The sequence below is a fragment of the Anomaloglossus baeobatrachus genome, chromosome 10 (assembly GCF_048569485.1).
Source record: "Anomaloglossus baeobatrachus isolate aAnoBae1 chromosome 10, aAnoBae1.hap1, whole genome shotgun sequence".
In the NCBI taxonomy this organism is placed as follows: Eukaryota; Metazoa; Chordata; class Amphibia; order Anura; family Aromobatidae; genus Anomaloglossus; species Anomaloglossus baeobatrachus.
In genome coordinates, this window is record NC_134362.1 from 31,136,579 (window position 1) to 31,151,450 (window position 14,872).

At 49.8% G+C, this 14,872-nt stretch overlaps 1 protein-coding gene across 1 annotated transcript in view; it reads right to left on the bottom strand.

Moving 5' to 3' along the window:
• NAV2 (neuron navigator 2) overlaps positions 1 to 14,872 on the bottom strand; it is a 242,878-nt gene that overhangs the window by 8,067 nt on the left and 219,939 nt on the right. The window contains 9 exon segments of the mRNA XM_075325589.1: positions 27 to 195; positions 284 to 379; positions 571 to 668; positions 841 to 1,000; positions 1,315 to 1,468; positions 3,534 to 3,703; positions 5,939 to 6,087; positions 6,610 to 6,721; positions 6,816 to 6,899. Of these exon segments, the coding sequence (XP_075181704.1) occupies positions 27 to 195; positions 284 to 379; positions 571 to 668; positions 841 to 1,000; positions 1,315 to 1,468; positions 3,534 to 3,703; positions 5,939 to 6,087; positions 6,610 to 6,721; positions 6,816 to 6,899 (1,192 nt within the window).

Consider the following 14,872-nt stretch of genomic DNA (forward strand, 5'->3'; position numbering starts at 1 on the left):
AACCCTTAATAAACAACTATTCGTACCTTTTAATGAGACAGAAATGGTGTCGCTCTCCCCCACAAGGTAGCCGCAGGGGAGCAGCTCAGGGGTCCCGGCTGTGTTCGTCCGTTTGATCTCGCCAATGCTGTAACCAATGACGCTGTCAGAATTCAGCCCCAGTTGTGTCACTGGATCCACATGTACTAAATATTCCTGCAAAATACACAGCGTCGATCACAGAAACAGAATGAAACATATAGAAAAGAGGGATCACTGCTCTAGATGTGGCCCCACAAGTTACCTTGAACAATCTTCGGACCACGCCATCCAGAACATCCCATTTGGTTTTGCCACCGACACCGATGCACCCGATAAGGAAGACCCGAGGCCGGCATTCCTGCGGGAAAGGAGGAGAAGATAGAAGCTGCGTTAGGAAAGGTTGAAGGTCCATCATTTATAATGTGGACAGTGGGTGGCGCTGTATGCTTAAGAAAAAATAGGGATTTTGATCCTGTATTTATATAGTTGGGATCCTCCCGGCTTCATGCTCAGGTGTCACGCACCGACCTATGTATAGTCATCACACACCTCTCTCCACTTCATCTCCTCCATGAAGCTCACAACGATCTTCACATGGCGGCTCTCTCTGCGCATGGTGCCATCAGCCGAGGCATCTAGCAACATGTCTATAAGAAAAAACAACAAGCCAGGAGTGTGAACACAGGTTATATACCATAGAGCCCTATGGGGAGTCAAGACTCCATGCACGCCCAGGTAACCGCTCACCCTCCGCTTTGATGTATGACCCCTGTCATTGCCCAGATTTCACCAGTGTCCTATCATATGCATTAGTCTTACCGAGGCTGGAGGACTCCGTCATGGTTATTCCGGGCTGGGCGAATCCTATGGAGTGTCTTGGGGAAGAGGCGATGGAGATCTGAGATGGCGTCCGGCTGCAACTCCCGGTATTTTCAGCCTTCAAGCGATCGTTTTCAGCTTTCAGCTTCTCGATTTCCGACTAAACAGAAGAATAGAAGATTAGTGCAATCATAAAATAGTTGGGGGTCTCCAGACTGGATGTCAGTCAGTGGCGGAAACCAATATTATCGAATTGCTAGATACCAAAGGAAACAAAAGCAGATTAAGAAAATAGAAAATTAGAAAACAGAGCGATCAGTCACAAGAATATACATGAGAAGACGCGAGATGTTGGGAGTAGTTGTAGGGCTGCCATTATGCAGTGAGCATGTGCAGCAAGGTAACACAGCGGTGACTGCCACCAAATGGTCAGCCCTGGTACTGCAGCAGGCGTAGGAGCGGTGCTGTCCGTACCTGCATCCTGTTCATGGAGTCGCGCAGTGTATCCAGCTGATGGGCCGAGCTCAAGGCTTCCAGCCGGATGTCGGTCAGCTTCATCTCCTTGTCGCGGAGCTCGTTGCGCAGCTGCAAAACGCTGTCGGCCTCATTTACTGAGCAATCGGAGAGCCTGTAAAGACAATGAGGTTTATGGAGCCTCTCCAGCCAAACACACAAACCAGGCAGAAGCCGCCGGCAGCCTGGAATCAGAAATATAGTTATTACTGCAGAGAGCGGGATGAAACCGATCCAAGAATGTTACCACCACCAATCTCAGCGATCAGTGACGTCACCAATAACACAGGCGTCCTGCTAAAAGGGGATCTTGGTTCTGACTAGTGATGAGTGGGCACTGCCATGCTCGGGTGCTCAGTACTCGTAACTAGTGATGAGCGGGCACTACCATGCTCGGGTGCTCAGTACTGGTAACTAGTGATGAGCGGGCACTACCATGCTCGGGTGCTCAGTACTGGTAACTAGTGATGAGCGGGCACTACCATGCTCAGGTGCTCAGTACTGGTAACTAGTGATGAGCGGGCACTACCATGCTCGGGTGCTCAGTACTCGCAACCAGTGATGAGCGGGCACTACCATGCTCGGGTGCTCAGTACTCGTAACTAGTGATGAGCGGGCACTACCATGCTCGGGTGCTTGTAACTAGTGAGGAAGGAGCACTATTAGATATGAGAACCGAACACTAGTTACATAGTAGTGGCCGCTCATCACTAGTTACGAGTATAGAGCACTCGAGCATGGTAATGCCCGCTCATCACTAGTTACGAGTACCGAGCACATGAGCATGGTAGTGCCCGCTCATCACTACTTACGAGTACTGAGCACCCGAGCATGGTAGTGCCCGCTCATCACTAGGTACGAGTACAGAGCACCAGAGCATGGTAGTGCCCGCTCATCACTAGGTACGAGTACAGAGCACCTGAGCATGGTAGTGCCCGCTCATCACTAGGTACGAGTACAGAGCACCAGAGCATGGTAGTGCCCGCTCATCACTAGGTACGAGTACAGAGCACCAGAGCATGGCATGCATCACTAGTTACTAGATGCAAAAAAGTTTGAGGTTTCTGACAGTACCAGGGAAATATCCGTCTGTGACACTCATGGGTGCAGCATCTAAGTCATCACTTGTCCTGACATCACATGGATTTCTATAATTAACTTGTAATTGATCAATTATGGCTTATCTGCCAATTAAATGATTAACGGATTGTAAACTGCTCCAATTACCCGGAGAGGCCGGAGCCAGGAGCAGAGCTTAGTGTCAGGATGGATGGAGTGTAGGTCTCAGGAGCAAGTAATGGTCAGATGGCCTTGGAAGTGAATATTCACCTATTATCATATATTGGGGATTATAGAGGGGCAATAACTTGGGGTTTCTTAATTAAGACAAAGAGGAGAGAAATTGTATATTATATATATATATATATATATATATATTAAAAAAAAAAAAAAAAGATGGATACATTAGAAGACACAGTGTCCATGTACTATATTCTTCTCAAAGTTCCAGGTGGACTATGGCAGTGAATGGGTTAATGTCAGCATCCCTGGTAGTCTAGGGTAGTGAGGGAGCTAATTCCAGTATCCCTGGTGGCCTAGGGTAGTGAGGGAGCTAATTCCAGTATCCCTGGTGGTCTAGGGTAGTGAGGGAGCTAATTCCAGTATCCCTGGTGGTCTAGGGTAGTGAGGGAGCTAATTCCAGTATCCCTGGTAGTCTAGGGTAGTGAGGGAGCTAATTCCAGTATCCCTGGTGGTCTAGGGTAGTGAGGGAGCTAATTCCAGTATCCCTGGTGGTCTAGGGTAGTGTGGGAGCTAATTCCAGTATCCCTGGTGGTCTAGGGTAGTGAGGGAGCTAATTCCAGTATCCCTGGTGGTCTAGGGTAGTGAGGGAGCTAATTCCAGCATCCCTGTTAGTCTAGGGTAGTGAGGGAGCTAATTCCAGTATCCCTGGTGGTCTAGGGTAGTGAGGGAGCTAATTCCTGTATTCCTGGTGGTTTGGGGTCAGTGAGGGAGCCAATTGCAGTATCCCTGGTCATTTTGGGCAGTGAGGGAACTTATTCCGTCTCCTTAGGCCAGTGAAGGGCTTATTCCTGAAATCCATTTGGCAATCTTACAAGCCCCTCTCGATGGGGCGGACGTATAACGTGACTAATATCGGACGGCGGTGATCGGTCACTTACAGGGAGCTGGACTGGGAGCTTCTCATCAGCGGAGTCGATAGCATAGTGTTATGTGGCAACTTGGGAGAAGACGGCAGCGAGGAATCGGTCATTTCCTCAATGTCAGAATGGGAGGACGCAGATTTAGGCGACTTCTTCTTGCCAAAAGCTTGTTTAAAGGAGCTTCTCAGCTGCAAAGAAAAAAAACGATACAGTCAGTAACAGACAATGAGCCTGAGGCCGGGAGATGGAGCAAACAGACAATGACAGGAGGGGGATGGGATGAGCTGCAGAGGTGAATGATGACTAGAAGGTGAAGAATGGGCCGGTGGTGGAGGATGTGATGACAGGAGGAGTCACGGGAGGGCTGCAGACCTTACCTCATTCACCTGGGACAGGACAAGCAAGCAGAAGGGAACAGGAGGGAAAAAAACAACAAAAAAGACAGTTTAAACAGAAAAATGCCAAATGCACCAAATACAGACAAATACAAACAGGAGGCGGGAGATTTCTGCAGGAGATCTAGGACGTACGGAGCGCGGCTCATACACACCGACAATGCCGGACCTGAACCGATCAATAGAGGGTAGCGGAAATCTATGACCTGACCTGGCTGATAACAGGGAACATTAGAGTGCACAGAATACGATTTAGTGCAGAATCCCCTCTCCATAGTGTAAAGTCTATAGTTTCCATGGGTGAAGGGCTGTCCTGACTGGGTGGGCTCTCTCTGGGGGACGGGTAGTGTCTGCGCTGGATGCTCGCTCACCGCAGGGTGCGGCGTTACGCTTCTCGTCTGCACAGAAACAGATCAGACTCTGAGAAGCCATATTGGGATTTAGAGCTCGGCCATAAAAGTCCCATCAGCAGAGACTGAACCTAGCCCAATAGAGGGGTTGGTCCATGAAGAAAGACAAGTCTCTGTCTTCCAAAGCGGTGTATATAAATGGTTAAAAGTAAATCAACATCAGGGTAATAAGGAATTATGAGCATTAAAGAAACAAAAAGCCTAAAAGACTTCAAGGGAGAATGTCATCCAAAACTAACCATATAAACGGAGCACACAGCCTTGTAGGGGATCTCGCCCCTATAATAATCCCACCTTTATTTCTCTAATCATGGCTTTTGTTCTGCAGATAATGAGGCTTATACATGCAGGAATTGTGGTGCACCCTGGGTACAGGGCTCCACCCACTTGTTTTGCATGTCTCCGCCTCCCTCACTGACTTACCTGAGCATTCTCTGCAGACAGTACAAACTAGAAGTATCAATCACCAGTGCGGGAGGACAGAATGGTGGTTGAATAGTGCTCAGTGGTGGGATAAACTGAATATAATAGAGGATACCACCGCACCAAAATTGCAAGCGTAACAAGCTTTAATGGCGCAGCTGTAGAAAATGAATCTGTACAAGTAATATGGCGAACGTTTCGGTCATCCAACATTGTTCACGGCCGAGGCAGCCATTCAGCGGCACACACGTGTCTGTCACCCATGTACAAGGCCAGACGAGCGAAACGTTGCCCACATTTCTTTTATAGATTCATTTTCTGCTGCTGTGCCATTAAAGCTGGTTACACTTGCAATTTTGGTGCGGTGGTATCCTCTATTATATTCAGTTTATTCCACCACTGAGCACTATTCCACCACCATTCTGTCCTCCCTCACTGGTGATTGACACTTCTGGTTTGTACTGTCTGCAGAGAATGCTCAGGTAAGTCACTGAGGGAGGCGGAGACATGCAAAACAAGTGGGCGGCGTAGTGCACAAGTCTCTTGGCCACACCCAGAGTGCACAAAACCAGCTAATTAGCATATATGATTAAACGTCATTTTCTGCAAAATGGAGGCAGCAATTAGAGCACTAAAGGTGGGATTATTATAGGGGTGATATCCCCTACAAGGCTGTGTGGTTAGTTTACACTGTCAATTTGGTCAGACATACCCCCTTTAAGTTTATGCAGACGGCTTTTATCGGTCATATCTTATTACAGTACAGCATAATGACTCATCCTGGAGAAAGTCAGGAAGTCTCCATATCAGCGGATACTGGACATATGTGATATATACGGTAGTAGGATCATTGGGGCAGGGAGCCATGTCAATGTGAAGTAGGAAGAGGACCAATGTGTTGTGATATTGTGCACCATCCCTTTTAGAAACAGCCAATTTTAACAAATTGGTAGTTCACGGCTAGATGTACAGAGAAAAAAAAGGATGGACCGGTTGATGTAGGAATGGGCACTTTTTTGATGAAAACCACTTGGGCTGGTTAGAAATCCCAGCGTTCTTGCCTCCAATGGTCATATAATTATGGATTAGGTAATGGACTCGTCATAACAGTGTATAAGTGGAGTCCCCCTTTAAGACAGCGGGTGCCCGTAGTGCTGGTGTGACCCAGTACCCCTCCGGTGCCCGCTCTACACACCCAGTTCTTCCGGTTCTTTTTCTTCTTCGAGTCGCTTTCCACGTTGCTGCCCACGCTGGAGTGGCTGGTGGCGCTGTTAATGCTGGAGACGCTGTCTGACGAGTGCTGCCGGCGGATCCGCAGGTCCGAGGATGGGGTGGTCACATGCCCTGTAAAAGAAAATACATCTTCATGAAAACACCCAAAATAACTAATTTTATATATATATATATATATATATATATATATATATATATATATATATATAAAAAAAATCTATATTATATATATATATATATATGTATATATATATATGCACATATACATACATATATATATATATATATATATATATATATATATATATATATATATATATATAAAAACAAAGAAACAGCGTGTGGTGCAACAACAAGTAGCAGAAATCTAAGGGGTTCTACAGCATTAATGCCTTTGTTTGCACCATAGCGCCACCTATTGGCCGACTAACACTCAGATATAGCTATGACTGTGCAAACTTAACCCCCGCAGGGGACTAGAGGATGATTGGTTCTTGCCACGTATATGGCCCCATCCCTAGCCTGGCCTCATTCTCTCGGCAGACCGCAGGTTTGTCTGGCGCTCGGCAGATTGCATCAGAAATTACCTGGAGACAGTGGGGAGCCCGGGGGGACGCGGCTGCCTATTATTACCTTTGCAGCTGAGCTCGGGGGTGTTGATGACGCCGTTAATGGCCGCCTGGGCCGCCGCATTCTGCTTCTTGAGTTGTTCTATGGTTTTCCTTAACTCATTCAGCTCTGAATCCTGAAAAAGACAATAACCAGGTCATAAAGATTCATGCGACGTTTACTGAATGGGCTCCGTCCACCGCAGGACTACAACTCCCAGCAGGGCTGACCTTCTGTTCTGCCGACATGGTGAGACTCTGCAGCCTGATCGTCATGTTGCTCAAACTTTGCTCAAACGCGGCCACGAGATGAGCCTAGAAGAAAAAAAAATACATTGCATAATGGACCGTGACCACTACCCAGATCATGCGGCTATAACCCCTACAATGGAGGAGTGATCATTTCCTTCCCTGATGATAAGCGTCAGTGGTAAATACCTGCCGCTTATCTCCTATCCTGTCATAGTGCGAGGCTGTGGGTAGGGACGAGCTTTCTATCTACCTCCAGGACAGGAATGGCGAGTTCACATTACATTCTCCAAGAAACATGCAGAAATTTCACAAATATGTCTATTTTTATTCAGGGCGTGAATACTTTTTGCTGCAGGGAATGGTCACTTCAAGGACCAGGGAACGAGCGGCTACAAGGTACAGAAAATAAAGGTGAAAGTTGTACAGATGAAGTTAAGGCCGAACCGCGTGGATGAGGCCGAAACGCGTGGATATGGAACAAGTGAGCGAGGCCTGTTGGACACTGCCGCCATACTGGAACTCAACTGCTGACATTTCTCATGTCCTTCCCTATCAGCAACTCAAAATCTGTAGCTTCTGCCTGGCCACAGTGTCACCAACTAGCATTGTTATTGCTCCCTGTTATCAGCCACTTCAGGTTGGGAGAAACTGTAATGTTCTTCAAATGAAAAGAGTAGCAATAAGTCTAGAAACATTCCTGCAGTGTGCAATCGCTGCTTTGTGCTTATATTAATGATAGGGAGAGAGGCAGTGTAAAGCATGGGGGACAAAGCAGTTGGCTAAGGGGGAGAATTTAAGACTACCTGAGATAACATTATTAATGTAGAAAAGCTGCAGTGCAAAGTAAGGAGGAACACATCAGTCTTGATGAAAGAGGAGGGATGCGAGTCTACCAATAGATAATGTAGTCGCTGACCACGGCTGTGGCCTAGAGGCCCCTATACACTAGTGGACACGGTCAGGAGAGGGCCCCTATACACTAGTGGACACGGTCAGGAGAGGGCCCCTATACACTAGTGGACACGGTCAGGAGAGGGCCCCTATACACTAGTAGACACGGTCAGGAGAGGGCCCCTATACACTAGTAGACACGGTCAGGAGAGGGCCCCTATACACTAGTGGACACGGTCAGGAGAGGGCCCCTATACACTAGTGGACACGGTCAGGAGAGGGCCCCTATACACTAGTGGACACGGTCAGGAGAGGGCCCCTATACACTGGTGGACACGGTCAGGAGAGGGCCCCTATACACTAGTAGACACGGTCAGGAGAGGGCCCCTATACACTAGTGGACACGGTCAGGAGAGGGCCCCTATACACTAGTAGACACGGTCAGGAGAGGGCCCCTATACACTAGTGGACACGGTCAGGAGAGGGCCCCTATACACTAGTGGACACGGTCAGGAGAGGGCCCCTATACACTAACTAAAGTCACTAATGACCTACTAACCGCCAAAGCCAAGCGACACTACTCTATCCTCCTCCTCCTGGACCTGTCCTCTGCCCTCTACATTACTCTGTCCTCCTCCTTCTGGACCTGTCCTCTGCCCTCTACATTACTCTATCCTCCTCCTACTGGACCTGTCCTCTGCCTTCGACCCAGTAGACCATTCCCTGCTACTACAGATTCTCTCATCTCTGGGCATCACAGACTTGGCCCTATCTTGGATCTCCTCAGACCTAACCGACCGAACTTTCAGCGTCTCCCACTCTCACACCACTTCCTCATCTCGCCCCCTATCTGTCGGTGTCCCCCAAGGCTCAGTTCTTGGACCCCTGCTGTTCTCCATCTACACCTTTGGCCTGGGACAGCTCATAGAGTCCCATGGCTTCCAGTATCATCTCTATGCCGATGACACACAGATCTACCTCTCTGGACCTGACATTACCTCTCTACTAACCAGAATCCCACAATGTCTCTCGCTATTTCACCCTTCTCTGCGCGATTCCTAAAACTTAACATAGACAAAACAGAGCTCATTGTCTTTCCTCCTCCTCACTCATCTCCTCCAACAAGCCTTTCCATCAAACTCGATGGCTGCTCACTCTCCCCAGTCTCACAAGCTCGCTGCCTTGGAGTAACCTTCGACTCTGCTCTATCCTTAAAGCCACACATCCAAGCCCTCTTCACCTCATGCCGACTACAACTCAAAAATATCTCCCGTATCCATGCTTCCTTAACCAAGAATCAGCAAAAACATTAGTGCATGCCCTCATCATCTCCCGCCTGGACTACTGCAACCTCCTGCTCTGTGGCCTCCCTTCCAACACTCTTGCACCCCTCCAATCTATCCTAAACTCTGCGGCCCGCTTAGTCCACCTCTCCCCTTGCTATTCCCCAGCCTCGCGACTCTGCCAATCCTTTCACTGGCTTCCCATCGCCCAAAGACTCCAGTTCAAAACATTAACCATGACATACAAAGCCATCCACAACCTGTCTCCCCCCTACATGTGTGACCTAGTCTCCCGGTACCTACCTGCACGCAACCTCAGATCCTCACAAGATCTCCTTCTCTGCTCCTCTCTTATCTCCTCTTCCCACAATCACATACAAGATTTCTCCCGTGCATCCCCCATACTCTGGAACTCTCTACCTCAGCACATCAGACTCTCACCTACCATGGAAAGCTTCAAGAGGAACCTCAAGACCCACCTCTTCCAACAAGCCTACAACCTACAATAGCCCTCAGTCCAGTAGACCACTGCGCAACCAGCTCTGTCCTCACCTATTGTACCATCACCCATTCTCTGTAGACTGTGAGCCCTCGCGGGCAGGGTCCTTTCTGCTCCTGTAGACTGAGCCCTCGCGCGCAGGGTCCTCTCTCCTCCCTACTGCTAATGATTGTTGTATGTATACCCTCTTTCACTTGTAAAGCGCCATGGAATAAATGGCGCTATAATAATAAATAATAATAATACACTAGTGGACATGGTCAGGAGAGGACCCCTATACACTAGTGGACACAGTCAGGAGAGGACCCCTATACACTAGTGGACACGGTCAGGAGAGGACCCCTATACACTAGTGGACACGGTCAGGAGAGGACCCCTATACACTAGTGGACACGGTCAGGAGAGGACCCCTATACACTAGTGGACACAGTCAGGAGAGGACCCCTATACACTGGTGGACACAGTCAGGAGAGGACCCCTATACACTGGTGGACACAGTCAGGAGAGGACCCCTATACACTGGTGGACACAGTCAGGAGAGGACCCCTATACACTGGTGCACACAGTCAGGAGAGGGCCCCTATACACTGGTGGACACTGTCAGGAGAGGGCCCCTATACACTGGTGGACACAGTCAGGAGAGGACCCCTATACACTGGTGGACACAGTCAGGAGAGGGCCCCTATACACTGGTGGACACGGTCAGGAGAGGATCCCTATACACTAGTGGACACAGTCAGGAGAGGACCCCTATACACTAGTGGACACAGTCAGGAGAGGACCCCTATACACTGGTGGACACAGTCAGGAGAGGACCCCTATACACTGGTGGACACAGTCAGGAGAGGGCCCCTATACACTGGTGGACACGGTCAGGAGAGGACCCCTATACACTAGTGGACACAGTCAGGAGAGGGCCCCTATACACTGGTGGACACAGTCAAGAGAGGGCCCCTATACACTGGTGGACACAGTCAGGAGAGGGCCCCTATACACTGGTGGACACAGTCAGGAGAGGGCCCCTATACACTGGTGGACACGGTCAGGAGAGGACCCCTATACACTAGTGGACACAGTCAGGAGAGGGCCCCTATACACTGGTGGACACAGTCAGGAGAGGGCCCCTATACACTGGTGGACACAGTCAGGAGAGGGCCCCTATACACTGGTGGACACAGTCAGGAGAGGACCCCTATACACTGGTGGACACAGTCAGGAGAGGACCCCTATACACTGGTGGACACAGTCAGGAGAGGGCCCCTATACACTGGTGGACACGGTCAGGAGAGGACCCCTATACACTGGTGGACACGGTCAGGAGAGGACCCCTATACACTGGTGGACACGGTCAGGAGAGGGCCCCTATACACTGGTGGACACGGTCAGGAGAGGGCCCCTATACACTGGTGGACACAGTCAGGAGAGGGCCCCTATACACTGGTGGACACAGTCAGGAGAGGACCCCTATACACTGGTGGACACAGTCAGGAGAGGACCCCTATACACTGGTGGACACAGTCAGGAGAGGACCCCTATACACTGGTAGACACAGTCAGGAGAGGACCCCTATACACTGGTAGACACAGTCAGGAGAGGACCCCTATACACTGGTGGACACAGTCAGGAGAGGACCCCTATACACTGGTGGACACAGTCAGGAGAGGACCCCTATACACTGGTGGACACAGTCAGGAGAGGACCCCTATACACTGGTGGACACAGTCAGGAGAGGACCCCTATACACTGGTGGACACAGTCAGGAGAGGGCCCCTATACACTGGTGGACACGGTCAGGAGAGGGCCCCTATACACTGGTGGACACGGTCAGGAGAGGGCCCCTATACACTGGTGGACACGGTCAGGAGAGGGCCCCTATACACTGGTGGACACAGTCAGGAGAGGGCCCCTATACACTGGTGGACACAGTCAGGAGAAGTCCCCTATACACTAGTGGACACAGTCAGGAGAGGGCCCCTATAGACTAGTGGACACAGTCAGGAGAGGGCCCCTATACACTAGTGGACACGGTCAGGAGAGGGCCCCTATACACTGGTGGACACGGTCAGGAGAGGACCCCTATACACTGGTGGACACGGTCAGGAGAGGGCCCCTATACACTGGTGGACACAGTCAGGAGAGGGCCCCTATACACTGGTGGACACAGTCAGGAGAAGTCCCCTATACACTGGTGGACACAGTCAGGAGAGGGCCCCTATACACTGGTGGACACAGTCAGGAGAAGTCCCCTATACACTAGTGGACACAGTCAGGAGAGGGCCCCTATAGACTAGTGGACACAGTCAGGAGAGGGCCCCTATACACTAGTGGACACGGTCAGGAGAGGGCCCCTATACACTGGTGGACACGGTCAGGAGAGGACCCCTATACACTGGTGGACACGGTCAGGAGAGGGCCCCTATACACTGGTGGACACGGTCAGGAGAGGGCCCCTATACACTGGTGGACACAGTCAGGAGAAGTCCCCTATACACTAGTGGACACGGTCAGGAGAGGACCCCTATACACTGGTGGATACAGTCAGGAGAGGGCCCCTATACACTGGTGGACACAGTCAGGAGAGGACCCCTATACACTGGTGGACACAGTCAGGAGAGGACCCCTATACACTGGTGGACACAGTCAGGAGAGGACCCCTATACACTAGTGGACACAGTCAGGAGAAGTCCCCTATACACTAGTCGACACAGTCAGGAGAGGACCCCTATACACTGGTGGACACAGTCAGGAGAGGGCCCCTATACACTGGTGGACACAGTCAGGAGAGGGCCCCTATACACTGGTGGACACAGTCAGGAGAGGACCCCTATACACTGGTGGACACAGTCAGGAGAAGTCCCCTATACACTAGTGGACACAGTCAGGAGAGGACCCCTATACACTGGTGGACACAGTCAGGAGAGGACCCCTATACACTGGTGGACACAGTCAGGAGAAGTCCCCTATACACTAGTGGACACAGTCAGGAGAGGACCCCTATACACTGGTGGACACGGTCAGGAGAGGACCCCTATAGACTGGAGGACACCGTCAGAAGAGGGCCCCTGTGAAGAAACAAATATAGGGGCCCTTGGCCTTTGCAGTCCACTATCTCATCATAATGCACAATCCCACCTGTCTTGGAGCTGGATGTGGCCCTCCGACCTCTTGGGCCCCGGGTTGCATCAATGATATGTCTGCCCCTGCCTACACACAGTGAATGAAAGCCATGCCTGCTGATTTCGAAAGGATCAACAGATCACCCCATGACAATATATGAATGCTCATGTGTATGGGGGAGTCCAGTGTATGTCCAGCGTAATAGAAATGAACTGCAGTGTAAAGTAAGACGGACAAAAGCAGCCTGAGCCCCTGATAAAACAAGAGGTGGATTTAAGACTCAGACTCTCAGCAGGCCGCAATATGGAGACACTTCTAACGCATTTTACAACAAAAAACAACTTCAAGTGATCCTTTTAATGACAGAGTTCTTTGAAATCGCTGTTATTTGGTGATGCATACAGGAGAGCACATACATTTCCTATACATCACATAAGCCGGCGGGATTTTATGGCGGATTCACGTCCTATGAGTCAATGCAGCGTGTTCTCTATTTATAGATCCGTCCAGCTGCGCAATAGAAAACCAGTGGACAGTGATGTGCGCCCCCGCGCCGATACCTCTACATAGGGGCACACATAGGAAACAAGAGCCGGCACCTCCACCCCGGGAGTGTCACACCCGGCTTCTGCTTATTCACCTAAATCACGCTCATCAGACCGCGACATATCTGCAGAAAATCGCTGTCCAAACATTTACTGAGAAAACAGCGAGACACAAAGGAGAGGCGGATGTGTGATCGCTGCGCATTGTGCGCTAACACAACAATCACCTCCGGGGGCGCCGCGAAAAAACGCTCTAATCTGCCCACTGGACACAACCTCACGGCACATCATCTGCTCTGACAAGGCGACTAAAGCCGAAAAAGACGGAGAATTAAAGGGCTGCGAACTCTGAAGTTTGTGTACTTAACAGTGTGGCAGATAACAGGGAGCAATAGATAGTGTCCGTGGAGGGGACTTAGGGCTGGTTCACACTAAGCGACAGCGAGGTTGCTGTTACGTCACCATTTTCTGTGACGTAACAGCGACCTTGTAAGTCGCTGTTATGATCGCTGCTTAGCTGTCAAACACAGCGATGCAGCAGCGATCATAACCGCGAGAGCAGGGAGCCGCGCACACTGCTTAGCGCTGGCTCCTTGCTCTCCTAGCTACAGTACACATCGGGTTAATTAACCCGATGTGTGCTGCAGCTACATGTGCAGAGAGCCGGAGCCGGCAGCACAGGCAGCGTGAGAGCTGCGGAGGCTGGTAACTAAGGTAAATATCGGGAAACCACCTTGGTTACCCGATGTTTACCCTGGTTACAGCTTACCGCAGCTGCCAGATGCCGGCTCCTGCTCTCTGCTCGCTTCATTTCGTCGCTCTCTCGCTGTCACACACAGCGATCTGTGCGTCACAGCGGGAGAGCGCCTTTGAAGAAAACGGACCAGGGCTGTGTGTAACGAGCAGCGATCTCGCAGCAGGGGCCAGATCGCTGCTCAGTGTCACACACAGCGAGATCGCTAATGAGGTCACTGTTGCGTCACCAAAACCGTGTCGTAGCAGCGATTTCGGTAGCGATCTCGCTATGTGTGAAGCACCCCTAACTGTGGCACTGATGAATACGGATATGTAATATCAAGGGATAAGAGAGAATTCACGTGTTCTGCATCCTGAAAACGGTGATAACGGAGCAATTCACCTTGCCTACCGTCCTAACTTTACCCAGCCTGAAATGGCTGATAACAGCAAACGATAGACTATGCACTGTAAAAAGGTGTGAAACCACTGTACATAAAAGGGCTATGCCAGCACCTAAGGGGGTAATATAACTCCATAGGAGTGTGATATCACAGCACATGGGTGTATAACTGTCGAGGGGCATGATATCACTGTATGAGGGTATGATATATTGTTATCATCCCCTAGGGGTGTGATATAACTATTGAGGGGAATTATTTCACAGTATAAGGGTATATTATTGTTTAGGAGTATGGAATCAAGATAGAGGGGTCTAATATAACAGTGTATAATATAGGTGTAAAGGATATGAGGATACCGTAGATTGGTATCATCCCCTAAGGGTATGATATGACTGTTGAGGGGTATGGATTCACTGTGTAAGGGTATATTATTGTGGAGCAGTATGGAATCAATGTAGAGGGGTTTAATATAAGAGTATAATATGGTTGTATATGATATGAGGATACCGTATTTTGTTATCACCCCCAAAGGGTATGATACGACTATTGAGGCATATGGATT